Raw genomic sequence first — 27,972 nt, 5'->3', positions numbered from 1 at the left:
CAGCCCTTCCAGCTCCTCCCAGCCACCTCCAATACCCCAGTTCTAACTTCACGTCTTATTTTTAATAATCCACTAAGCCTAACTAGTGCTGCCCAGCAACTGCCAATATCTCCTTAGCTTAGATTCGGGGCCTCTTACAGCCCTTTCTTCTGGAGGTTCAAGTGCTACCGGGCTTGATCTTGTGCAAGTCATGTGCTAGCAACCACAGTGGCTGAGAACTCATGAGTGCAGTGTCGTTATTAGGTCCAGAAGACATTATTTTGCAGCAATAGTCTCTGATCTCTAGCTCTTATAATTTTTCCAACCCTTCTTGGGAGTTGGGGGTGTGATATGATCCCCACTTAGGGCTTTGAGCACTGCACAGTCAACAGTCACTTCTCTACAGTCTGACCAGTTGTAAGTCTCTGCACTGACAGCTGTTGACTGTATACAGAAGTTTTGGGGACGAGGAATGACAGTTGGACTGAACTGTGTGTGCCAAGTGTGTACAAAGTGTGTGCAAAGCTAAGTGTTTAGAAGGTAGCTTGCAATGTTCCTGTCCTCATATCGCTTATGGTTTTCTTGGTTTGTGGCTTACCCATCCTTTGGAGTGTGAGCCTCCTTGGGGTAGGAAGTCCCACAACAGAATGGCCCTACTGCTGACTAGGGAGCAGCCCCCGGGAGACGGTGGTGACTACTCACAAAGTTAAAAGGTAGGTGGGTGAGGGAAAGGTGCCAGGACAAATGCACGACTCTGCTAGTAGCAGAAACTCGAGTAAGGGAAGAGATCCAGGGTAAAGGAGACCAGTGGAGGCTGCAGAAAGTGCATGCATGCCTCCTCTATTGCTCTGCCGGGTGATGCATATCAAATGATGTAGACCCGCACGCTGCAGTGGGTAAACGAACGGCGGTGAATATCAGCAACGGGCGAGCATTGACAGACCTGGTCTGGAAACAGAACAGCAGAAATTGTGCTCTGAGAAATTCTACTGGGTACAGACACCCTAGGAAGGGCTTTCTGCTTGATTGCCTACAACTATGAAACAATGGGCTAATTGCTCCTCTGATGTGTTAATGACTCATTAACCCTGATAGCACCTGCCTAATTAAATAACAGCAGCTATTAAGTACACACTCCGGATTCCCGGTCCCTGTCCTCCATGTAATCGCGTCCTAAGAGGAGTGTAACAAATGTGGCTGCTGCTGTCAGATGGGAAAGACAGTCTCACTCAGACTTAGCTCGGATGAGTCACACATCACTCATCTGCCTGAGCCTGAGGTACCCAACGGGCTATAAACCTACGGCCCAAGGCGGTAAAACTAAACCTAGAACCGAGACCTGAGGGTAACCATGGAGTATTTCTTGCTGCAGCTAGAGGACAGCTGCCAACTGGCTCTGAGCCCTGGGGTAGGTTCTATAAAAGAGCATAACTCATTTCCTAAACAACCTCACAGAATACCCAGCTGACAAAGAACCAGATTATACAACCTTCCCAGGACTGCATGGCACCAAGGGCTCTTGTTCATGAGAAATCACCCAAAGACATGTCCTCACAGGGCATAACCGGGAGGCACCAGGCTGCCAGGGTGCTCGGTGATGCCTGGGATGGCGCTGGCTCTTGCCCTTGTAATGTGGGGCTCAGATGCTAAACATCCCTCAGTCTGCTCTTGGGGTGTATGATACACTCCCAGTAACAAATCCCTTCCCAAGAGGGAAAGGTCCAGGTGGAAGACACGCCTTGGCAAATGCCTGGAATAGGTTAAGGGACGGCTCGCCTGACAGCTGCTCCTCGTCATTGCCCGCAAAGTCTCTGCTCTTTCACCTGCTCTCACGCTATCCGCCTGCCCTCAGGATGCATCCAAGCATCTCTTGCCATGCAAAGCCTGAGCCAAAAAGACGCTAGCACCAAGGAGAGCTGTCCTCACATAAACACATCCAGAAAGAAACCAGATAAGGAGCAATAAACTCTTCTACGCTCCAGGGTTAAGTGTGGAAAGTGGGCAGAGGTGTCCTCGAAGAAAGCTCTGCCACTGTACATTAGGTGCCTAAACTGCTGTCTGAGCCAATTAATATCAGAAACGCATGGGTGCCAGAGACCATGAGAACCTCAAGGAGCATGCCGTGGTCTACACAGGTCTTGCTCTTATTTGTAAAAATGTTACAAACATTTTTACTGGCCCGAAATGCACTGTGTATCTGGGGATGGCTTTGGCTCCAGATTCTCCTGCCTCTACCTTCCGAGTTTGGCACTATGAAGGTGCCAAACCACGCGATTATCCTGTTCTGTTTTTTATTTATTTATTAAATGTTTAACTAATTTTACATAGCAACCACAGTTCTCCCTCCCTCCCCTCCTCCTGCTCCCCCTACCTAGCCCCCAACTTCCCCCAGGCCCCCACTCCCCCATCAACTCCTCAGAGAAGTTAATGCCTCCCATTAGGGAGTCAACAAAGTCTGGCATATCAAGTTGAGGCAGGACCAAGCCCCTCCCCCCTGCATCATAGGGAATGGGCCAGTTCATGCACCAGGGATAAATCCTGGTCCCACCTGCCAGGGACATCCTGTTTCTCTTTATCTATGTTTTGCCTCTAGGCTTTTTACCCCTCTTTATTTTATATGTCTTTCTTTCCTTTTTTCTCTGTGACTGGCTGGATGGTTTGCCTCTGGCGTCTCCCTCTTTCTGCTTCTTTCATTTTTCCTTCCTTTTTGAACCTAGATTTCTCCTCCTATTTATTCTCTCTGCCCTGTCAGCCCTGCCTATCCTTCCTCTGCCTAGCTATTGGCTGTTCTATTAGACCAATCAGGTGCCGCTATTGGCTGTGCAGTTCTTTATTAGACCATTCAGGTGCCTTAGGTAGGCAAGGTGAAACAAATGCAACACATCTTTACCTAATTAAACACACATCCATCCATCATTAAATAAATGCAGCATACACAAACTAACACGTGTTCACACAGTTAAAGTAATATCCTGCAGCATAAAAAATGTAACACATCTTTGCCTAGTTAAAATAATATTCTACAACAGTTCATCTTTTGGAAAATATTTTAATTCTTTTACATTAAAAATGACAAGTCCTGAGACTGGGGAGATGGCTCAGTGGGTAAAGCACTGCGTTTGAACTCCCAGACCCCCAGAGCCCACAAAACTCCAGATGCAGGTAACACGCAAATCTGTAATCCCAGCACTCCTACAGGGATATGGGAAGCAGAGAAGAGAAAATCCCCCAGAAGGCCTAAAGCCAGCCAGCCTGGCTTACACAGGGGCTCAGAAACCTTTCTTCAAACGAGGGGGAAGGTGAAGACACTGAAGGTGGTCACCTGATCTCTGCACACGTGCTGTCACATGTGCATGGCATGCACATACCCATGCTAGTGCATACAAACGTGTTCATACAGAGACACTCTTTTAATGATGAGCTGTACGACTGAGCCAACTTAGTGTGCTTTGTAACGTCCCCTCTGGAAGGCTAGGAAGTGAGCAGGAGTACACTGCTCAGTTCAGCTGTGCCCCCATCGCCGTCATCCCCACCAACTAGCTGAAGCCGCTCTTTTCCCAGCGGGAGGAACATGCGTGCTAAGGGACGCGTGTGTGTCCCTCACACACACACACAACAATGTTCTTGGAGGGAGTTCATCTTCCAGATTCTCATCCATTATGCCCTTTTTTAAAAAGGTAGCAAATGAGACCCAGGCACTCCCGGATTAGTAATAATCACCTCCGCCAGGCTCTGATGATGGCCACTGTGAAAAGAGCTAACGGGTGGGAAGAAGGTGACGCACTAGAGAAAAGTCAGACCAGAGGGATTCTAGCTTAATCAGAGGCGTGTTCGCCACAGTTACCCAGCCCTTTCCCTCCATGGGCAAATCACACGCTTGATTAGTGATCACAGCAGCTTCTGTGCCAGCCTGAGGGAAGGGAGCCAGGGCTTCAGACAGAGCTAGAGAGAGGACAAGAAGAGGGCAAGCAAGCGGGCACACTGGAGGGAGTGATGAAGGTCCAGCTGCCATCTAAAGCTCCTTCCCCATCAGCCCCACACTAATCCTGGAAACCCCCAATGGTCCCCTAAACCCAAGACAATTTCTGAAATACTTCTAACAAAAACTCGGAAGTCATTAACCCTCACCAAGCCAGCACAGAGATCCCCGGGAAAGGAATAGTAGACCCTGCAAAGAGAAGGGATGTAAAAGGAGGTCCCCCCAAAGAAATGCCTTCTTACACAACAGGAGGGAAGACAAATCAGAACAGACATAACGAAATAGGAATCGGGAAATTGGAAAACCAGTAAAGTCAGATAACAGTTCCCGAAAAGCTTAATGATGTTAATAAACCTGTAGCCACAGTGGACTAATTCAGCTCATCTTATTAGTTTCAAACACTTACCTCCTTCAACTTTCTCATCTTTGGAGGTTTTCTGGGAACTATATGAATATAGCTGCAAAAAGAGAGAGAGGAGAAATCATAGTTAGAAAGACAATACTCGCTCTGAGCCGTGGAGCCTCTGCCAAGAGGAGCCAGTGTCAGCAAGGAAGCAGACACTCCCACAGTGCAGGGATGAATCCACATCAGAACGTGACAGCAGCGTTTCATGGGACACCTCCAGTTGTCTTAACTGGCCTTGCCCTGTGGAACTCTCTCCAGTGGCCTGACTCTCATATATATGTGTATGTATCATTAGAGTGACCTTAGAAATAATGGTCTAAGGCTGGAGAGGTGGTTTGGTGGCTAAGAGCACTGACTGCTCTTCCAGAGGACCCAGGTTCAGATCCCACTACCCAAATGGTGACTCACAACCATCTGTTATTCGAGCATTATGGGATCTAAGAGTCCTCTTCTGGCCTTTGCAGGTTCCAGGCATGCACGTGGTGTACAGGCAAATTACGTAAATAAATCTTTTAAAATATGTTTTAAATATTTGTATTTAAACTATTTAAGTAAATAGTTTAAGTAACAGTAAATAATTATCTAATTCACTGGCCTTCTGACTTTTTGGTGATGGTGGTAATGTTTAGCTGGTTAGTTAGTGGACTGGTTGGTTGATTGGTTGGGATTTGGGTTGTTTATTTTTGTTTTCTGTTTTCAGTGAGATGGCCTGACACTGTAGTCCAGGCTGTCCTAGAACTTGTCACTTTCCTGTCACTAGCTCTAGGATTACCAGCACACAAGCACCATGGTCATCTGCACTTAGAGAGGAGCGAACTCAGAGCAGGGTGACAAGACTGTGCTGTAAAGGGGACATTTCCAGCCATCGCCATCCCTTGAGCGCAGCCCTGGAGCTAAAACCTGCCTCCAGCCCTATGAAGTGACTGTCTAAGGTGACCATTTCAAGCAGGTCTGTGGGATTTCCCTCTATGTGCTGTGATTACCATTAATGAATAAAGAAACTGCTTTGGACCTATAGCAAGGCAGAACTGAGCTAAGAAGGGCGGGGGAGCCTAAGCTGAATGCTGGGAGGAAGAAGGGCAGAGTCAGAGAGAAGTCATGTAGTCCCTCCAGAGACAGATGCCAGTTGGAATCTTGCCGGTAAGCCACAGCCACGTGGTGATACACAGATTACTAGCAATGGGTTAAATTAAGATGTAAGAGTCAGCCAATAAGAAGTTAGAGCTAATGGGCCAAGCAGTGTTTTAAATAATACAGTTTCTTTGTGGTTATTTTGGTTCTGGGCTGCCAGGACAAGCAAGTGGCCCCCTCCTTGCTACAGAGGTCTTTAATGGAGCAGGATCCTAAGCTCCTCAGTGATTCCCCCCCCTTGTCCTATTTAGGGTGACTATGGCTGTGATGACACACCCTGAGCAAAAGCAGCTTGGAGAGGAGGGGGTTTATTTCACTCACAGTCCATATAACAGTTCATCATCAGAAGCATTGAGGGCAGGAACTTAAGCAGGGCAGGAGCTGATGCAGAGGCCATGGAGGGTGCTGCTCACTGGCTTGCTCCCCATGGCTTGCTCAGCCTGCTTTCTCATAGAACCCAGGACCAGCAGCCTAGGGATGGCACCACCCACCATGGGCTGAGACCTCCTCCGTTGATCACTAATTAAGAAAATGCCCTACAGGTTTGCCTGCAGTCTGATTTTTACAGAGACATTTTCTCAGTTGAAGGTGCCTCTTCTCAGATGGCTCGAATTTGTGTCAAGTTAACACAAACTATCCAGCACCGTCGGCCCCTTGCCAACCTGACAGGCAAGCACTCTGCTTTTCAGTTAGAACCTTTCCCTCCTAATTTATCCCCAAGATGGCATGTTTATATTAATATCACAATATAAAACATAAATAACTTTGAAAGTTCCACAGTCTTTACAAGTTCAGTCACATTAAAATTCCATCTCAGGGTTGAAGAGAGGGCTCAGCGGTAAAGAGCACAGACTGCTCTCCCACAGGACCTGAGTTCAATTCCCAGCACCCACATGGTGGCTCCCAACCATCTGAATTGAGATCTAGCGCCCTCTTCTGGCCGCAGGCATATAGGCAGACAGAACACTGTATACATACTAAATAAAGTGTGTCCCAAAAGTTCCATCTCAGTCAAATGGTGGGGGCTCATGCCTGTAATCCCAGAATTCAGGAGGCAGAGGCAGGTGGATCTCTGTGAGTTCAAGGTCAGCTTGGTCTACACAGAAATTTCCAGGACAGTCAGAGCTATACAGAAAAATTCTGTCTCAAGAAACAAAGCAAACAAAATAGTTCAGCTTTTTTCAAATACCCAATTCAAAATCTCTTTTAAAAATTCAAAGTTTCACAACTGTGTGCTCTTGTAAAAATCAAAATTAAGTTAAATACTTCCTTTGAGAGGGACAAGCCAGGGCACAGTCACTATCAGATCAAAACAAAACCAAACTCCAACAGTATAAATCATTCAGGGTCCAATACTGGAATTCATTCATGATCCTCTGGACTCCTCCAAAGGGCCTGGATGACTTCTCCAGCTCTGTCCTCAATAACACACACAGCCTGCCTTCTAGGTTCAGACAGGCTCCCCTCCACCACAGCGGCTGCTATTCTTGGCAGTCATCTGATACTGGCATCTCCAAGATCCTGGGGTCTTCTGCTGCAACTGGGCTGTACTTTCACCAGTAGCCTCTGCTGGCCTCTGACAGGGCCAATTCTCAGCCGCTCTCCATAATCCCTTCATGCCTTCTAAACCAGTACCACCTGGGTGACTCTCACACATGATCCAGTTCAGCTGCCCATGCAAGAGCCAACCTTGGCCACCTCTGGAACATAGTTGCTGTATTCTGATCTGAGGAAATACTTCCCAAGAGATTTCACCTTAATGATGCTGGTCTTTTCTTAACCACCGCTAATTTCTTAGCTCTGGCTGACCAGCATCAGTTGTCCCAGTAAAGCAAAAGTTTTACTTCAAGGGTTCTAGTCCCTTGTTACTCACAGCTGATTCTTCAGCCCCAACTGACCAAAACCACAGATTCTCAATTCAAAATAGCAAGCAGCCCTGATAGGATCTTTAAGCGACTCTCAAACTTTCCTATGAGACTTCACAAGCCAGGCCTCCATCGTCTGCATTGCTCTCGACATTTTCCTCCAAGCTCCCATAAAACAGCTCATCACGTTTTGAACGCTCAATGGCTTTTCTTACCCAAAGTTCCAAAATCCTCCCACAATCCTCCCAAAAACACACGGCCAGGTCTGTCACAGCAATACCTCACGGTCCTATTTCCAAGTCATCTCAGTTAGGGCTACTATTGCTGTGGTGGAACACCACTGCAAGCCAGCATCCAAGTAGAACCCTAGCTCTGAAAATGAGACAACCTACGCTTGTCCACGGGGCTTCATTGCTGTCCTCGTCTTACCAGAACTTTTGACCATTAGGACTTTCAAAGAGTTTTCTATGTTTCCACAGAATAAGGCATGATTTAAATAGCAATGCAGAATAGTTGAAAATTCTTACCTTAAGGCTCCTTCTTTATTTAAAAAAAAAAGTATGCTTGCTTTGTTTGTTTTCAAGACAGGGTTTCTCTGTGTATCTCTGGCTGTCCTGGAACTCACTCTGTAGACCAGGCTGGCCTCGATTAAAGGCATGCGCCACCACCGCCCCCACCCAGCTAAAAGTGTGCATTTTCTATTGTTGCCCATCTAGACAGTTTTAACCATATGCAGGGAAGAATTACTTTAGGATTGGTAGATGGAGGAAAAAGAGTATTCAGCACAGAGTCAAGTCACAAAGCCTGACCCTCACAGAGAGGGTAGACAAAAGATGGCTCCCCACAAGGGGGCAACTGGGGAGCCATGGGTACAGTCACCAGCCAGATGGCATGTCCTTGTCTAGGGTGGACAGGACCTCAGTCCTTGTGGTGGTTGTTTTATATTTATGTTATGTATAAGCATGAGTGCCTGTGTGCAGTGCATGTATGTATATGTACCACATGCATGCCCCGTGACCTCAGAAGCCAGAATTGGAACTGAAGGGAGTTATGAGCCACCATGTAAGTCCTGAGAAGCAAACCAGAATCCTGTGCAAGGAGGAGGCACATGCCTTTAGTTCCAACACTCAGGAGGCAGAGGTAAGTGGATCTCTGAGTTGGAAGCAAACCTGATCTACAAAGCAAGTTCCAGGACAGACTGGGCTACACAGAAAAATTCTGTCTCAAAAAACAAAAACAAACTATATATATATATATATATATATATATATATATATATAGAGAGAGAGAGAGAGAGAGAGAGAGAGAATTTACATGTGTGTATATATATGTATATACATATATATATATATGTATATATATATATATATATATATATAAAGAATAGTTCACTCTCTTGTCTTTGAAATGTGTGCAGACCCAGCAAAGCTCAGTCTGCGGACATTCAGCCTTGGACTCTGCCCCTCACCGCCTCTGCCCACAGGCCTGTCCTTCAACCTTCCTAATCCTCTCAAACTTTCCATTTCTCCAAGTTTGTGTTGCTAGTCAGCTCTAATTTTCTTGTAAACTGATTTCCATTATATTTTACAAAAATGCAAAAATAATCCAGAAAATTAAGGCACAAAAACCACAAAATGCTATCTGTCGTTCAGGGTTGCTCTCCCAATAGCATAGAAACAGATCAGAGAGCAGGATCCAGCAAGCAGAATGGTGAAAGGCAGTACATGAAACCAGGAGCAGGCTTTCTTCTGAGTCTGGTGGTCACTGAGCAATTTCCTTGGTTTTTCCAGAGGTAGAGGAAGATGTCAAGAAGCCCTGGGTGCGGACACTTTGAAGAAGGGCATGTACTTAGCCCGTGGGTGCTATGACGTGGGCACTCACCTCCTGATTCACTGAGAGTGGATCTCATTTACCTGAAGTTGCTGTTCAGTTCCACTCAGAAGGGGTCCTTGTCCCCTCCACCCAACCTTGACTGCCTCTTTTCCACTGCCTGTCATGGCCTGTCACCCCCTCTCTGTCCCCCCACCCTCAGCCTTGATATACGTATGACAAGACAGACCCAGGAAGGCTTGAACTTAAACAGCACATTTACAACTATATCCCAGCAAGCTGCTCTGTGCAAACCTTCAAGCCACAGGCCCCTGGTCATCACTGGGGATGGGGGGGAAGACACCCCAGGACGGCTAGCTTTCCTTACAACTGTGTGTTCGTGCCACTATTAGAATCGGATTCTCTGGTGGCTATTAACTGCTCAGTAGCTCAGCCGTTAAAGACTGTAGGGGCCTTGCACCTGTCTGATGTCAGAGCAGAAGTGTTTCATAATTTTATTCAGCAGACAGAAGGCCGATTTCACATGTCATTAACCTAAAAGATGAAAAAAAAACAATAAAGCCTAAATGCTTCTCTGCTTGCGCTCACCCTCCAATGCCATGCATGTGCTTCATAGCCATCAAAGTGCCTGAATAATACAAACTAATCTGCACCCTTGACCCCCTCTGGGATTCTCTGAACCCCAAGTTGTGTGTGTAGCCTGTTGCGCTCAAGGACAGTAACTCCTACTGCCAGATGCCCTGGATGAGGCCCTGGGCGGGGTGTACTGCTCCTGAGAGCTGGACAAGGCTCAGCTTTGCTGGGTGAGGTGTGCTGTGTGCAGAGGTCTGGGTGGGGTGTGCTGCTGCTGAAGTCTGCGTGGGAAGAGAGCTCCAGGGCTGTACTTACTCCAGTTTCTTGAAGCGCTCACGGCCCGCGGCCACGTACTTGCCACCGGCCTGCAAGGCATCCAGCCCCAGCAACTGGTGACCGCGCGTGGGCGTGTAGAGCCTCCGCACTCCGAAGGGCACATCCACCTGCTCGGTCAGCTGCTCCAGCAGGGCCTCGAAGTTGGCTACGCGTCGCCGCGAGAACACGAACTTTCGGCCCACATAGAATTGGTCCCCGTTGCGGTACACCAAGATGGTCTTGGCCGGCGTGGTGTCCACCAGGGCATAGGGCCCGCGCGTGCCCATGACCACTGCTTGCTCACGTCGGGACACGCAGAACCATGCACGGGGACACCCAGCACACCCGCCGAGAACCCACGGGCTCTCTCGGGCTGCGGGCTACAGGCGGGACTGGACTGCCGGGACAGTGGGCCGTGAACCTGCAGCACACGCTGACGTCCTGGGGCGATTGTGACTGGGCGGGCAGGAGAAAGGCGACAGGAGAAAGGAGAAAGGCAGGACAGGAGGGGACTGGTCAGATGGACATAAAAGATGCAGACAGGGTTCAGAATGCAGACAGGTGAGGACAGGGAAATAGATGGGGAGCAGCAGGAAGCTCAGAGAGGTAATTGGCATGAAACAGAGACTAAGCACACACAGAGATGAGGACACAGATCTGACACACAGAACCAGGGCGGGGAGGATGCAGGAAGAGCTCAGATATCTAGGTGGTGGCTACAGAGAAAAGAGGGAGAATCTGGTGAGGTCGTGTTTGCCTCTAATTCCAGTACTTGGGAGACAGAGACAGGAAGATCTCTGTAAGTTCGAGGCCAGCCTGGTCTATATAGAGTTCCAGGATAGCCGAGACTACATAGTAAAACACGAGGGCTCTGTATAGGCATTAGACAGGACATGTGATAGGGTTCAGGGAAGAGGAGAAAGAGAAAGGGTGGCCGCGCTGGCTCAGGAGCGCCCATCCTGACTTCCCAGCGTGTTACTGGGAAGTTACTTCCCATACTCTGCTAATACTCGGGGTCGCTGGAAGTATGTCACCTTCTGAGCCTCCTTTCTTGCTTTCATCCCATGTTTGTGTAAGACTCCAGGCTCAACGCCACACGATGTGAGGGACTGGCTGCCGTGGCCACTAGTGCCCAGCACTCCAAATGCTTGTCATTTCAGGATACACGGCAGATGGACCGGGAGAGGGGGAGGGGGACCTTTGGTAAAGTCCTGGTTTTAAGAGATATCCCTTTATCAGGGATGACTTTATCAAGAGATGTCTTTTATCTCTTGAATAAATGATTTTAGAAATGCTTTCCCAAAGGTTTTAATGGCCTAAACCAGCTCTCAAAGCCCTAAGGTATGTATTACCTATTGAATCTACACGTAACTGGTGCAGAAAATTGATACTATCACCATTTTGTAGTGTTTTACTAGAAAGTGCTTCTTCAAAAGGCTAGCCACCATCCCTAGCCATGGCCAACTTTTTCTTTTTTTAATTTGTATGATTTATTTATCTTTATATTATGTGCACTGGTGTGAAGGTGTCAGATCCCCTGGAACTGGATTTTCAGACAGTTGTGAGCTGCCATGTGGGTGCTGGGAATTGAACCCAGGTCCCCTGGAAGAGCAGTCAGTGCTCTTAACCGTTGAGCCATTTCTCCAGCCCCACCATGGCCAACTTTTAAGCTACCAACTGGGTGTCAACAGGAGACAAGGCCAGTTTGTGGGGTGATCACTTTATTGAACCACCAGGTGTTTGGAACACTGAAGACAGTGGGTGGGGACCACTACCACGGATGTGCTATCTAAAGATTTGCCCGGAAGCCCGCTTTCAGAGAGAACTTCAGTGTGGGCTTCTCCCGGAGGGGCCGCAGCAAACAGATGGAACTGGGGAAGCCCTTGAGCCGGAGGCGGCTTACACCCCCGTCGGGGATGATGGTGAACCTGGCATGCGTGATGACATCCTGGAGCTCCAGGGTCAGGCTGTCCAACACGTGGGTTTGGTCAGGAGAGAGCTGGAAAAGAGAGCGGATGCAGGTCCTTGGAGGAGAATGATGTGTAACTCCCCCAGTGCAGTCAGCCCATCATGGCCTTGGGGGCTTTAAGAAAAGGTTTTCAGCAATAATTTGGTCTAACATAAATCTGCTGGTGGGGAAAACACATCCATGTGACAATGACATGCGTGGGCAAGTGTCATGGTATTTTTCAGTAAGGAGGTGAGATAATTAAATGAAGAGGAGATAAAACCTGGTGTCTTATAAGAGCAACAATGAATAAATGGGACCTCCTGAAACTGAGAAGCTTCTGTAAAGCAAAGGACACTGTCAGTAAGACAAAAAGGCAACCTACTGAATGAGAGAAGATCTTCACCAACCCCGCATCAGACAAAGGCCTGATCTCCAAAATATATAAAGAATTCAAGAATCTAGACATTAAAATTCTGAATAACTCAATTTAAAAAAATGGGGTACTGAACTGAACAGAGAATTCTCAACAGAAGAAGTTCAAATGGCCAAAAAGATACTTAAGGTAATGTTCAACTTCCTTAGCAATCAGGGAAATGCAAATCAAAACAACTTTGAGATACCATCTTATACCTGTCAGAATGGCTAAAATCAAAAACACCAATGATAACCTATGCTGGAGAGGATGTGGAGTAAGGGGAACACTCATCCATTGTTGGTGGGAATGCAAACTTGTGCAACCACTTTGGAAATCAGTGTGGCGGTTTCTCAGGAAACTGGGAGTCAACCTACCTCAGGATCCAGCAATTCCACTCTTGGGAATATACCCAAGAGATGCCCAATCATACTACAAAAGCATTTGTTCAACTATGTTCATAGCAGCACTATTTGTAATAGCCAGAACCTGGAAACAACCTAGGTGCCCCTCAGTTGGATAAAGAATGGATAAAGAAGGTGTGGAACATGTACACATTAGAGTACTACTCAGCAGTAAAAACAATGACATCTTGAATTTTGCATGAAAATGGATGGAAATAGAAAACACTTTACTGAGTAAGATAACCCAGACCCAAAAAGATGAATATGGTATGTACTCACTCATAAGTGGATTCTAGCCATAAACAAAGGACATTAAGCCTATAGTTCGTGATCCTAGAGAAGCTAAATAAGAAGGTGAACCCAAAGAAAAACATATATTTATCCTCCTGGAAATTGGAAGTAGAAAAGATCACCAGGCAAAAGTTGGGAGCACGGGGTGGGGCTGGGGTGGGAGAAGGGGAGATGGAGAGAGAGAAAGGAGAAGGGGAGGATTGGGGAGAGTTTGAGGGAGTGAAATGGTTGAGATGGAGGAAGGGTGGATATGAGAGCAGGGAAGAAGATATCTTAATTAAAGGAGCCATTTTAGGGTTGGCAAGAGATTTGACTCTAGAGGGGCTCCCAGGTGTCCAAGGGGATGTCCCCAGCTAGGTCCTTGGGCAGCAGAGGAGAGGGTGCCTGAACTGGCCTTCTCCCATAGCCACACTGATGAATATCTTACATATCACCATAGAACCTTCATTGGGCGATGGATGGAGATACAGACAGAGACCAACACTGGAGCACTGGACTGAGCTCCCAAGTCAGGACCACGAGGGGTGGATCCACCCACTGAGACGATGGGACTGATCTAATGGGAGCTCACCAAGGCCAGCTGAACTGGGACTGAATGTGATCAAACCGGACTCTCTGAATGTGGCTCAAAATAGGGGCTGACTGAGAAGCCAATGATAATGGCACTGGGTTTTGATTTTACTGCATGGACTCGCTTTTTGGGAGCCTAATCTATTTGGATGTTCACCTTCCTAGACCTCGATGGAGAGGGGAGGACCTTGGACTTCCGACAGGGCAGGGCACCCTGATTTCTCTTAGGACTGGAGAGTGAGGGGAGAGAGGGAGTTGGGGAAGTGGGAGGGAAATGGGAGGAGGCGGAAATTTTTAATAAATTTAAAAAAAACTCGTGTCTTCAGGGTTACACGAACCCTCACTACACCCTTGGTGACCACTCCCCTTGTCCAAGGCACTCTAGCATGTATCAGGGTGTCCATCCCACAGATGGGCACAGCATGGCAGCTTTAAGTGTACTGGGCACCCTTCATATAAATTAAATATAAACACTTGCCTGTGTGTACATGCTTAGCACATGTGTGCTGGGCGCCCTTCAGATAAGTTAATGTACTATAGGAACACTCGCCTGTGTGCATGGATTTTTGTTTTAGCAAAATTTTGATTGTTAGGCATGTGAAAGTCAGAGTCCACCCTCCTTTGTGAAAACACATTTTTTCACATTCATTTACAGTTAAACTGAGCAAAGACTTCCAGGAAAGTTCGTTTGAAGAGCTAAAATCCTAGCTGCTCAGGAGGCAGAGGCAGGAGGATTACAAGTTCAGGGCTGGCCTGAAAAACTCATCAAGATCCTGTCTCTAAAAATTAAAAAAAGAGACTACGGAATGAGTTCAGTGGTAGGAAGATGTGTAGGGGTGGAGCTCGAGGGTAGGGAAATGTGTAGGGGTGGAGCTCAGTGGTAGGGAGATATGTAGGGGTGGAGCTCAGTGGTAGGGCGATGCGTAGGGGTGAAGCTCAATGGTAGGGAGATGCGTAGGGGGTGGAGCTCAGTGGTAGGGAGATGTGTAGAGGTAGAGCTCAGTGGTAGGGAGATGCATAGGGATGGAGCTCAGTGGTAGGGAGATGCATAGGGGTGGAGCTCGGGTAGGGAGATGCATAGGGGTGGAGCTCAGGGGTAGGGAGATGCATAGGGGTGGAGCTCAGGGGTAGGGAGATGCATAGGGGTGGAGCTCAGGGGTAGGGAGATGCATAGCAATTCAAGATCCCAGGTTCCTCCAGAGACTGAGAGTCAGTCCTCAAATTGTACCCCACAAACCTTGGTGACAGGAAGCAGTGGCTTCCACTTATGGGCAGGGAGGATCCATTGGTTCCTGACCATGTCTTCCTCTTCCTGCGTGGTCAGGACGCACCCATCCACTTGGCAACTGTCAGGAGAATTGCCTGTTGGAGCAAACAGAGACATGGGAACTGTTTCCTTCGGCATAGCTCAGCTTCTAGGATACAGATAAATTAATCAGATCCAAACCCAGACATGGGCTAGGAAGGCAGTTCTGCGGTAGAACACTTGCCTAGCATGTATGAGGCCCTAAGTTCAATTCCTAGCACCACAACACAACAAAAATCAAGAACAAGCCAGAGTTCTCTCTAAGCAAGAAGTATAGTGTAGGAGAAAGGAAAGAAGGGAGTTGAACTGCTTTGTGGCTTGCAGAAGTTAGTTGTGCAGTTCCTAGGAATGAGAAACAGCCAGCCATGTCTTAGTTGGATGCTTCCATACCTTGAAAGCTGGATGTACTTGATAAGCATCATAGGCTGCAAACTAAATTGCTTGCTAACTGCTGCACAGCACCTCTAAAATCATGAAGGCCCTGGGAAGTATTTGCCTTACAATGTCACTTTGTAATGTGCTGTGGGACAATGGTCTGTTCCCTGTCACTTGTATTTTAAAAAAATGCTGACTGGCCAGTAGCCAGGCAGGAAGTAGAAGTGGGGCAACAAGAATTCTGGAAAGAGGAAAGTTTCAGTCTGCAGTTGTGACCCAGACGCAGAGGATGCAAGATGTGACTGCCTCGCTGAAAAAGGTACCAAGCCATGAGGCTAACACAGATGAGAATTACGGGCTAATATAAGTTATAAGCGTTAAAAAGAAGCCTGAGATAATAGGCCGATCAGTTTATAATTAATGTAGACCTCTGTGTGATTTCTTTGGGACTCAACAACTGAAGGGACCAGATATGACAGAAACCTCAGCCAACAGTAATGTGACAATACAAAGAAATCCTGGGACTGGAGAGGTGGCTCAGGAGTTAGGAGGGCTTTATTACTGCATTTATCTCCAGCTCCAGGGGATCTGACCCCCATCTAAGCATTGTGGTTACCTGCACATCACAACCACACATACAAATAAGAATCAATAAATCTTCCAAGTGAAGAAAAAGACAAAGAGGAGGAGGGGAAGTTATAATCATAAGCTACACCAGTGGGTGCTGAGCCCTGCCCAACGCTCTGTGCCCCCTGGATTACTAAGGGGTCTCCGGGTGAAAGAATACAGCCTTGAGACTCTCTTCTCTTTGGAACTGCACAGAATCACAGGCAAGGGTCAGAGGCCCTAGGGGAAGGGTCACATGATCTTGTGAGGCATACTCCAAGACAGAGATTCAGAACCCTAACAGAAGCCCCTCACTGCCTGTGTGCCCCCTTAGTGTTCATCTCCTGGGATAAACATGTGTGTCTTACATGTGAGTCATGGGTGAATGCAGAGAGAACACAAGGAGACTATCAGAGCTGCCGAGCCTATCCCTGACATGTGCATACATGTGTGTTTACTAACCTGTGCATCCTTGATCCAACTGAACGTAACTTATACTATTGCTATCAGGGATATTGTCATGCTCCTTCCCTCCTGAGTCTCACACAGTGTCCCCGGGAGATGCCAAGGGTTCAGAAGCACTGATTAAGAGAATTTATTGTTTGTTGCCTTTGACTAAACTCCTTCATGAAAACAGGAGTTTTCATACCAGTCATGAAGAGAACTGTAAACTAAAGACGCCATTAAACTTCAAGCATATGCAAAAGAACTGGCGTGTCAGCTGCCCCTCAGGATAAGCTCCTCAGTCTCAAGGATCAGTGAGACCAACAGTGCAATCTCCAATGAGGTCTTTCCATGTAGCACCAACCTCTGGCCCCCATACAACTGCGCGCACGCACACACACACACACATGCACATGCACTAGCGCGCGCACACACACACACACACACCAAAGGCCTAAATAAACTACAGTCCGTCAAAAGGGAGTTAAAAAATCAAAGTTTTTGAAAACACTTCATACCCACTAAGGAACCTGACCTTATTCTATTATTGAACCTTCATGTAATCAATATTAAAAATCATGACTTGGAAGTCATTCAAAAAACTAACCATTCAAAATATGAATATAAACTGCCACCATCTGTTACAAAGACAGCTAAACAATCATGAGATGCCCAATCCAATCCTTTGATCACCTAACAGACACTTCTGTAACATCTTCCGTTTTCTTAATATAGTGGAAACAAATATTTCATAAGAAGCCAAGTACAGACAAACTCAGCTGCTGTCCAGATTCTTTTTACTACTGGATCCCCTGTCTGTCTTTCTCACAAGCTCTTTGCACCTTCCAAGGGGAGCCTGCCTCACAGTCACCTGGAATCTTGTGGGGGTCACGGGCCCCTCTCTCTCTCTCTCTACGTTATTGGTCCACAGCCTGGAGAGTGGAGACAAGCTCTGTTCCAGAGCTGCAAAATCCTCCTTTGCATGGCTTTCAATAAGATGAGCCACCCAGCCAACTAGGGCTTCTCAAGAGACACTGGGGGACAGAATTAGAGTGATCCTCCCAAAACTGCATGGCTGAATGGAAAGACCAGCAGCTCAGCGGACTCCCACAGGCCCTGTAGAACAGACACACCTGAGGCTTACCTATAAAGTACCTGGTATCAATTTCAATTTGAGTGATGACTCCAGGATGTGCTAGTCGGAACACTGCCCACTCACTACCCGGGATCTGGAGAAGGCCATTCTCATCATTCTGGAATTCATAATAAACAAATCATCAGTCAACTTGGATTCAAGACAGCCAACCTAAACACCGGCAGGAGGAGCTGACATCTCATACGGTGCTTACTGCAAGCAAGCCAAGTGGGGTGCCGTGGTACACACCGGTAATCTCAGCACTTGGGAGAGAGAAACCGGAAGGTCAGGAGTTCAAGGCCAGCCTGACAACCTGAGACCCAATCAACACATGCACACATACACACATATACACACACATCACACACACACACACACACACACACACACACACACACAATACAATTTCTATGTTAGTAATAAGTTCATGAAGAGGGCTCCAGACACAAAGATGCTCATCTACTTAGCCCGTGGGTCCTCTAAACTGTCTGTCCTTCCAAAGCAAGTGCTGTCCTCGTTATCAGCTAGTCTGAAGATGATTAGTCTCCAAGCCTTGTTTCTCCAGAAGGAGGGGTCTATTTATAGCAGAAAGGACTGGTGGCGGGAAATCAGACCCCAGAGACAGGAGCAGTTGTAAGTTTTCAGTGGGGTCCACAAAAAAAATATGGGGTTTGGTTTGATTGGAGAGAGATTGGGTTGAACTGTTGAATTGGTTCTAACAGACTCTGTGGGTCACAGGCTCTCTTAGCCCATCTCACCCTAGGGAACATGGATCTTAGAAATTATGAAACCAGTGTTTCCTCCAGGCTTTCTAACAGATTTACTCATCTCTTGTATCTTTAATCTGTAGATTCTGGGGGTCCAGCAAGAAGACGTGGGAGATGAAGACACTACAAAGCCTGAGTTCAATTCCCCCAGATCTACATGGCGGAGGGAGGAAGCCTATGTTAAGGATTAATGTTTAATTAGTAATTAATTATTAATTAAAAAGAGAAAATGATTTTAATTAAAAAGAGAAAATGATTTTAATTAATTATTAATTAAAAATTTAAAAATTTTTAAAGCCCAGGACCAGATGGTTTTAATGCAGAATTTTATCAGAACTTCCAAGAAGAGTTGATACCTATACTTTTTAATGTGTTTCACATAATAGAAACAGAAGAGTCATTGCCAAACTCTTTTTATGAAACTACAGTCACCCTGATTCCAAAACCACACAGAGACCCAATCAAGAAAGAGAATTACAGACCAATCTCACTCATGAACATCGATGCAAAATTCTCAATAAAATTCTGGCAAACAGAATCCAAGAATGTTATCAAAAAATTATCCACTACAATCAAGTAGGCTTCATCCCAGAGATGCAGGGCTGGTTCAACATAGGAAAATCTATCAATGTAATCCATCATATAAATAACCTGAAGGAAAAAAATATGATCATTTCATTAGATGCTGAAAAAGCATTTGAAAAAATTCAACACCCCTTTATGATAAAGGTCTTGGAGAAGTTAAGGATACAAGGATCATACCTAAATATAATAAAAGCAATGTATAGCAAGACAACAGCTAATATCAAATTAAATGGAGAGAAACTCAAAGCCATTCCACTAAAATCAGGAACAAGACAAGGCTGTCCACTCTCACCATACCTCTTCAACATAGTGCTTGAAGTTCTAGCAATAGCAATAAGACAACATAAGGGCATCAAGGGAATTCGAATCAGAAAGGAAGAAGTCAAACTTCTGTTATTTGCAGATGATATAATAGTGTACATTAGTGACCCCAAAAACTCTACCAAAGAACTCCTGCAGCTGATAAATACCTTCAGTGATGTGTCAGGATACAGGATACAAGATCAACTCAAAAAAATCAGTTGCCCTCCTATACACAAAGGATAGAGAAGCAGAGAGGGAAATCAGAGAAACTTCACCTTTTACGATAGCCACAAATACCATAAAATATCTTGGGGTAACTCTAACCAAGGAAGTGAAAGATCTATTTGACAAGAACTTTAAGGCATTGAAGAAAGAAATTGAAGAGGATAACAGAAATGGAAGGATCTCCCATGCTCTTGGATGGGTAGTATCAACATAGTAAAAATGTCAATTCTACCAAAAGCATTCTATAGATTCAATGCAATCCCCATCAAAATCCCAACAAAATTCTTCACAGACCTTGAGAGAACAACAATCAACTTTATATGGAAAAACAAAAAACCCAGGATAGCCAAAACAATCCTCTACAATAAAGGAACTTCTGGAGGCATTACCATCCCTGACTTCAAACTCTATTACAGAGCTACAGTAATGAAAACAGCTTGGTATTGGCATAAAAACAGAGAAGTCAACCAATGAAATCGAATAGAAGACCCAGATATTAACCCACAAACCTATAAACACCTGATTTTCAACAAAGGATCTAAAAGTATACAATGGAAGAAAGAAAGCACCTTCAACAAATGGTGCTGGCATAACTGGATATCAACCTGTAGAAGAATGAAAATAGATCCATATCCATCACCATGCACAAAACTCAAGTCCAAATTGATTAAAGACCTCAATATAAATCTGGCCACACTGAACCTGATAGAAGAAAAAGTGGGAAGTAGACTACAACACATGGGCACAGGAGACTGCTTTCTACATGTAACCCCAGTAGCACAGACAATAAGGGCAACATTGAATAAATGGGACCTCCTAAAACTAAGAAGCTTCTGTAAAGCAAAGGACGCTGTCATTAAGACAAAAAGGCAACCTACTGAATGGGAGAAGAGCTTCACCAACCCCACATCAGACAAAGGCCTGATCTCCAAAATATATAAGGAACTCAAGAATCTAGACATTAAAATTCTAATTAACCCAATTAAAAAATGGGGCACTGAACTGAACATAGAATTTTCAACAGAAGAAGTTCAAATGGCCAAAAGATACTTAAGGTCATGTTCAACTTCCTTAGCAATCAGGGAAATTCAAATCAAAACAACTTTGAGATACCATCTTACACCTGTCAGAATGGCTAAAATCAAAAACACCAATGATAGCCTATGCTGGAGAGAATGTGGAGTAAGGGGAGCACTCATCCATTGTTGGTGGGAACGCAAACTTGTGCAACCACTTTGGAAATCAGTGTGGTAGTTTCTCAGGAAATTCAGAATCAATCTACCTCAGGATCCAGCAATTCCACTCTTGGGAATATACCCAAGAGATGCCCAATCATACTACAAAAGCATTTGTTGAACTATGTTCATAGCAGCATTATTTATAATATCCAGAACCTGGAAACAACCTAGATGCCCCTGAATGGAAAAATGGATAAAGAAAGTGTGGAATATATATGCATTAGAGTACTACTCAGTGGTAAAAAAACAATGACATCTTGAATTTTGCATGAAAATGGATGAAAACAGAAAACATTATCCTGAGTGAGATAACCCAGACCCAAAAAGATGAATATGGTATGTACTCACTCATAAGTGGACTCTAGCCATAAACCAAGGTCATTAAGCCCACAGTTCACACGCCTAGAGAAGCCAAATAACAAAGTGAACCCAAAGAAAAACATACATAGATCCTCCTGGAAACTGGAAGCAAACAAGATTGCAGGGCAAAAGTTGTAAGCATGGGGGTGGGGGTAGGGGTGGGGGTAAGGTTGGGAGAAGGGGAGAGGAAGAGAGGGAAGGGAGAAGGGAAGGACTGGCAACAGCTTGGAGGAGTGGGAGGGTGGAGATGGGGGAAGGGCAGATATAGGAGCAGGGAAGAAGATATCTACATTAGGGGAGCCATTTTAGGGTTGGCAAGAGACTTGACTCTAGAGGGGCTCCCAGGTATCCACGGGGATGTCCCCAGCTAGGTCTTTGGACAGCAGAGGAGAGGGTGCCTGAACTGTCCTTGCCCCATTATCACACTGATGATTATCTCGAATATCACCATAGAATCTTCATCTGGTGACAAATGGAGATAGAAAAAGAGACCCTCATCAGAGAAACAGACTGAGCTCCCAAGTTCCAGTTGAAAGGCAGAAGGAGGGAGAAGATGAGCAAGGAAGTCAGGACTGCGAGGAGTTGGTCCACCAACTGAGGCAGTGTGCCTGTTTTAATAGGACCTCACCAAATCCTGCTGGACTGGGGCTGAATGAGCATGTGATCAAACCGGATTCTCTGATTGTGGCTGACCATGGGGGCTGACTGAGAAGCCATTAATAAAGGCACTGGGATTTGTTTTTATGGTGTGTTCTAGCTTTTTGGGACCCTAGTCTATATGGATGCACAGCTCCCTAGGCCTGGATGTAAGGGAGAGGGCCTTGGACTTCCCACAGGGCAGGGTTCCCTGCCCTCTCTCAAACAGGGTGGGAGAAGGAAGAGAGGTTGTGGGGGAGTGGGAGGGGATTGGGAGGAGGGAAGGAAGTGTAAATAACTGAATGGAAATAAATAAAATAAAATAAAAATTTGACTAGAACAGCCAACAAGGCATGCTTAGTCTTCTGGTAAAATTTAGTATAATACCACACCAGGTATAATAGTGGAAATACAGTAGGAAATTTGAAAAAATATGTAGAAAATTGTAATAAAAACTTAGACCATGGATTATAGTGGTTTGATGGTTTTGCTTTGTTTTGTTTGGGGATGTTCTGTCTGCTTGTGTTCTGAAACACATGGTTTTATGTAGCCCAGGATAACCTAGAACTCCATATGGCTTCCCTGGTTCTGTTTCTGTTGCTATAACACTCTGAGCAATACAAAGGAGGAAGAGGACAGGGTATTGTGGGCTGACAATCCCAAATCACCATCTGTCATCTCTGGTAGTCAAGAGAGGAGGACAGGGTATAGGACAGGCTATCAACCCCAAGTCACCATCCGTCACCTCGGGAAGTCAAGGCAGAAGCTCCATCAGGTAGCCACATCACATCCATCCACAGTCAACAGCAGAGAGAAACAAAAGCAGCCATGCTGTGTACTTGTTCAGTGTTCTAACCTTCTCTGCTCTTATAGGACTCAGGGACCCAAACCAGGGAATGGTGTTACCCATATAATCTGGGTCCTCCTCCATCAATTAACAATCAAGACAGGCCCCCCACAGACATACCCACTAACCAATCTGGTCTGGATAATCTCTAAGATTCTCTTCCCAACTGATTCTAGATTGTATCAAGTTGACAGTCAAAACCAAAAACAAAAGTAACCAAGGCTAGCTTTGAACTCCTGATCCTCTTGCCTCTACCTCCCCAGTGCTGGGATTACAGGCAAGCACATTACACTTGGCTCAAGAGAATCCATAAAGAAATGCATTTTCCCTTGATGTAAATTGAAAGAAGTATTTTTAAACATTTTCTAGAAAAACTCAAAACTACCATTGTTGCTAGTCTTACTTCTAACACGGGGGGTCTGTCCAGCCTCCTGGCAGTTTCCCAGCCATCTGCCATGGGCTTGGGCTGGCCAACACCTACAAGAAATAGCTGGGGTTACTGGAACAGTCATTGATCTAATTTGAATGTGGGAATGGATTTGCTGTCTTTAAATTTCACATCCCATAATCCTAAGTATCACTATATAAATTAATTTCAATAAAGTTGATATTTCAGTGAATTCACAGCCGTGGGATTGACTGATTTTTTTTTCTTTAGAGCAACTACTTAGGCAAAAATTAAGAAAGGATCATGACTCTTGCTGACCCATCCCATATCAAGAAGACATCTAGTTATGCCCATTCTCTGCGAGAGTCCCCACCCCCACCCTGGGCATCATTCTGGCCATGGCCAGCTTGCGATGCACAGTCTTCGACATGAAAGCTGGCTCCTGGGTTGCCCTCTCACCTATCATATTATTTGGATGTCCAAAGTGTGCATTACTAAACCCTACACAGACTCCCCCAAAAGCAATGGCCACTAGGTCTACAGGTTCCTTGGAGTCCGATGAAGTCCAGTCCCTCTGTCCAGTACCGTATACTCGGAGGCGTGCGATGCCACCATCTGAGGAGGAAAGGTGCCTGGGTTAACTGGGAGAAGCTGGAGCATTGTGTTCCCTGGGTCCTGTTAGTCTTTGCCCACCTCTTTTCCTACTAGCTTTACAACCCAGTAAGCCCACTGCCCAGGTCCCTGCAGCAGACACCGCCCTGCACCTAAGCAGCCTTTCCAGGTCTACTTGTCATTCTTGGCCCTCAGGCGCCACAGTTCCAAAAATGCCTTCACTCACCTTCCGCATGCTTTTCCTGCCTCTCGACTCACCCGGTGAATGTTCTCATGTCTCCCTTTTCCTCCACTCCATTGCTCTAGTCATAGCCTGAAGTTGCTATTTTGTTTTGTGTTCATGGTTTGAGTCAATGCTAACACTGATGCCACAGACACAGAGACTGAAATCCCTGGAGGGCATGTGAGATACAGAGTATGTCACATCCATGTAATTCCCAGCATGTGGCAGAGTGCCAGCTTCCTTAAGAAACTGGTCCAGTAAAATCAAAATCAACTGGAAATTTGTCATCATGGGCTTGGGGGAAGAAGCGCAGGTGGCTCAGCAGTTAAGAGCACTCGATATTCTAACAACAGGAGCTCAGTTCCCAGGATTCTCACTGAGTGACTCACACCCACCTACCTGTTGCTCCAGCTCAAGAGGATCCAGCGCCCTCTTCTGGCCTCCATGGGCACTTGCACCCATGTATGCAAACACACACATACACACACACAAAGAAAATTCTTTTTTTCTTTAATGTTTGGTGTCAGAAGCAAGCACCGCAGACTCCAGCACTGACTCACACCACATTGCCTTGCTGTGCATCCGGGATACAATGCGATGATCCTCTGAAAACCCACTAGCTGCTAAGAAGCACAGTCTGACAGGCAAGCATGGGAGCGAATGGCTACTCAGACCCATTCAGTCCCTGATCATCACAAGTGGGTCTTCTCCTTTACCTGGATGTGGTTTTCTGGGTAGCAGAAGTCAAACAGTCTTTGCAAAGAAATTCATATCATTTGACTACACTCTGAATCTGAACCCCACGTATTTTGACATTAGAAAAGAAGGTACCTGACGTAGAGCCATGTGCCTTTAATTCCAGCTCTCAGGAGAAAGAGGCAAGTGGATCTCTGAGTTTGAGGCCTTCCTGGTCTACAGAATGGGTTCTAGGATAGCCAGGGCTACACAGAGAACCCCTGTCTCAAAATCCAACCCCCACCAAAAAGAAAAAAGAAAAAAAGGTGAAATTGAATGTTCTGATAACGAGCGGACAGCTTTGTTTTCAAGCTACCAAACCAGACTTTGAGGTCATAAAATCTTAGAAAAGCAAGAGGGGCTAACCCAGCAAAAGGGAGAGCAAGATGGAGACTCTACTGCTCTGACACCCAGACGAGTACTTCACTTCAGCACTAAGATATAACCTCTCAGATAGAAAACCAATTTATCCTTTAAAAGGAAGGCTTCTCTTTACAAAGTTACTATCATGTCACACCTTTGAAACGATGAAAGAATCTCAAAAACACCTCTCCATCCTCCATGACTCAGGGAGTGTCCTCGTATGCCATTCCTGTCCCTCTCAAAACTGCGTCCCAGGTAGAACTGTCACAGAATGGTAGGGATTCAGCAAAGAGGCCGGAGAAATCTCACGAGCAGTGTCCACCCCTCACCTTCAACCAGGGCAGAAGACAATGGCCATCTAAGAAAGTATTCAGGTACCCTCTGGATCCAATCCAGCAAGGCAGGGCTTGTCTGTGAAATGTCTGAGACATTTCTTCAGCTCTTAAACTCCATGTAAGTTGGATTGGACACATGAAATTGCTATTTTGGCATGCCAAAAATAGAAATTTTCTGGGGCTGGAAAAATAGCGCAGCAGGTGAAGGTGACTTGTGCCAAGCTCAAGGACCTGAGTTCAATCGCTAGGACCCATGTGGCAGAGAGAAATAATTCAAGTCCTCCTCTGGCCACCACACTCATGTCAGACACACGTACACACTCACACATACACACACACACACATTCTAAAAATAGACATTTCTTATGCCTTTATCTAAATACTTTGGCTCTGACTTTCCAGTTGTCTTCATTGCTTCATAGACAAGCAATACATACATCCTGAGTCTCCACTCACAACCAGTGTGGGGTGGTGAGTCATCCATGTTCCCACAGCTGGTGGTCACCAGCCCTGAGTTCATGACACCCACTGTCTCTTAGCACTGGCCTACGTGTCTTCTAGATGCACTCAGACCCTAGATCCAAGTGGGTACCCCCAGAGTTTGCAAAATTAGCAAGTAGGAGAAACGGCCTCCCAACCTCCTGGCTCTGCCCGCCCTCGGCTCTGCCCACTCACCCCCCTACCTGGTTTCATAATTCGTGCTATTAGCAAGCTAATATCAAAAACACATCTCCAGGTCGTTCCCGTGAGGGTATCTTCCTCCACACCACAACCACCAGAAATACGTGGCACCTACAGAAAGGACTGAGAGATCCACGGCCAGCATGTGTGCAAGGGACTCTACTGCCCTGCTCCTCAGAGAAGCCCTGGCCAATGAAGCAGGTGGGACATGGCAAATCCCTGGTCCTCAGAGCACGCAGCAAATATGGCTACATGGCAAGAACAGCCACTAAAAGTAACAAAACAGCAATAGTATAGAAGCCAAAACCCACACGATCTTTGCCATAGATAAAGGAAAAATGTTTGACAAAAATCTGATACTCTTTCACGATGATGACACTCAGCAACAGGGGAATCTTGGGAACTTTCGTGGCCTGGTGGAGGAGATATATGAAGACCCACAGGGCACCATGGAGATCAGACATGGGTGTTGACTCTTGGCACTGTCATTCAGTGCTACACTAGGAGCCTCGCCAGGGCAACGATGATAGGAGTTGAAAGGGGTAAAGTCCAACTGGAAAGGAAGAAGTAAAACTGTATAGTCACAGATGACATAATCTTGTGCATAGAAGTGTTTTGGTTTTGGTTGTTGTTCTTGTTGCTTCTCAAGACGGGGTCTCTCCATATAACCACTCTTACTGTCTTAGAATTCACTCTCTAGGCCATACTGGCCTTGAACTCACAAAGGACTGGTTGCCTCTGCCTTCCCAGGACTGGGATTAAAGCTGTGAGCTACAGAGAACCTTTTAATTACTCTAGTTAACATTAACATACCATTTCCTTAGGAAACACAATGAACACCTTATACTTTAAAAATATGAACCACTGTTGGCAGAAGTTAAAGGAGATTTGAAGTGGCTGGCGAGGTTCCTACCTTCTTGGGTTGAGAGCTCAATGATAAAATGGTAATGGTACTAGACTGATGGATCCCCAGGCCCCGTGTCATCTCACTCAGAATCTAGGTGTCTTATGGAAGTTTCTAAGATAAATCTAGAGGATAGCATGTAAACAAAGATCAATGCTGAGCTAGCAAGGTAGCTCAACAGGTAAAGGAGCTTTCTGCAGAAGCAAGATGACCCAAGTTTAGTCTCCAGAACCCATGCAAAGTGGGAGAGGGTATGAAATACCACCAAAGTAGTCCTCTGACCCCCACACAAGAGTGGCAGCATGTGTACCCTCCCACAAACACCAGGCTCATGCATGTACATCGTGATGGTTTAATTGATTATCTTTTAAGACTCATTTTGTAGGCATCACAAGACCTGACCTCAAACTATGCTACAGAATCATAGTAACAAAAACTATGGTGTTGACACAAAAACAGACTGCAGGCCACTGGAAGAAGACCTGAAAGTAAATTCAGTTACAACCACTTGATTTTGACAAAAAATTTCAAAAGCAAAAAAAAAAAAAAGTTTTTTTTAAAAAAAAAGCATATATCTTTAGTAAATGGAGCAGGAAACTCTAGATATCCACATATAGAAAAGTGAAATTAGCTCCATGTCTCTTGACACAAACAAAAATCAATTCTAACTAGATCAAACACACACCAATATAAGCCCTGAAACTATTAGGGGAGACTATTTCACAGTATGGTCATAGTGATGTATGTCCAAAAGGAGCTTCATTGACACAAGAAATAACCCCTAGAACTGACAAACGGAATCTGCATGCAATTAAAAGGCTTCTGATAATCAAGGAAACAATCACCAGAATGAAGACAGTCTACAGACTAGAGGGAAATATCAACCATACATCAGACGGGAGATCAACGTCTGGAATATACAAAGAAAAAAATGAATGAATTAAACCAAACTATCCAGTCAATAAATGGGTTGAACTGAAGAGACAGCTCTCAATATCTGCAGTGTTTGTCATACTCAACTTAATTTGTCATGCAACTTTATTTGCATCAGAGGAATGCAAATTAAGATTGTTTTGAGATCCCATCTTATCCCCAGTCAGATTGTCTATCATCAAGGAAAGAAATGATTGACAGAGACAGTTTTCTAAAGAAAATATACCAATGGGCCAACAAACATGAAGAAAGTTGCCATCGTTGG

At 45.6% G+C, this 27,972-nt stretch overlaps 2 protein-coding genes across 5 annotated transcripts in view; both read right to left on the bottom strand.

The window, feature by feature from the left end:
- Nucleotides 1-10,365, bottom strand: part of Dcdc2c (doublecortin domain containing 2C) — a 79,732-nt gene extending 69,367 nt beyond the window's left edge. For all 3 annotated transcript variants that reach the window (XM_087906730.1, XM_087906728.1, XM_087906729.1), the window contains exons 1-2: nt 10,079-10,365; nt 4,365-4,416 (exon numbers count right to left, since the gene is read on the bottom strand). In XM_087906730.1, the coding sequence (XP_087762856.1) occupies nt 4,365-4,416; nt 10,079-10,365 (339 nt within the window). The remainder of the gene's footprint in view (nt 1-4,364; nt 4,417-10,078) is intronic.
- A 1,417-nt stretch (nt 10,366-11,782) lies between these two features.
- The window catches only part of Allc (allantoicase), a 38,449-nt gene continuing 22,259 nt past the window's right edge, over nt 11,783-27,972 (bottom strand). The window contains exons 8-12 of one of the 2 annotated variants that reach the window (XM_048439816.3): nt 23,381-23,536; nt 22,937-23,010; nt 17,582-17,690; nt 14,944-15,068; nt 11,783-12,077 (exon numbers count right to left, since the gene is read on the bottom strand). In XM_048439816.3, the coding sequence (XP_048295773.3) occupies nt 11,868-12,077; nt 14,944-15,068; nt 17,582-17,690; nt 22,937-23,010; nt 23,381-23,536 (674 nt within the window). In that variant the 3' untranslated portion in view covers nt 11,783-11,867. The remainder of the gene's footprint in view (nt 12,078-14,943; nt 15,069-17,581; nt 17,691-22,936; nt 23,011-23,380; nt 23,537-27,972) is intronic. The other variant, XM_048439817.3, reaches the window with a different exon arrangement.

The sequence above is a fragment of the Myodes glareolus genome, chromosome 6 (genome assembly GCF_982192425.1).
Source record: "Myodes glareolus chromosome 6, mMyoGla1.1, whole genome shotgun sequence".
In the NCBI taxonomy this organism is placed as follows: domain Eukaryota; kingdom Metazoa; phylum Chordata; class Mammalia; order Rodentia; family Cricetidae; genus Myodes; species Myodes glareolus.
The sequence above is the reverse complement of the archived record's forward strand: the minus strand, read 5'-3'. Positions and strand labels throughout refer to the sequence as shown.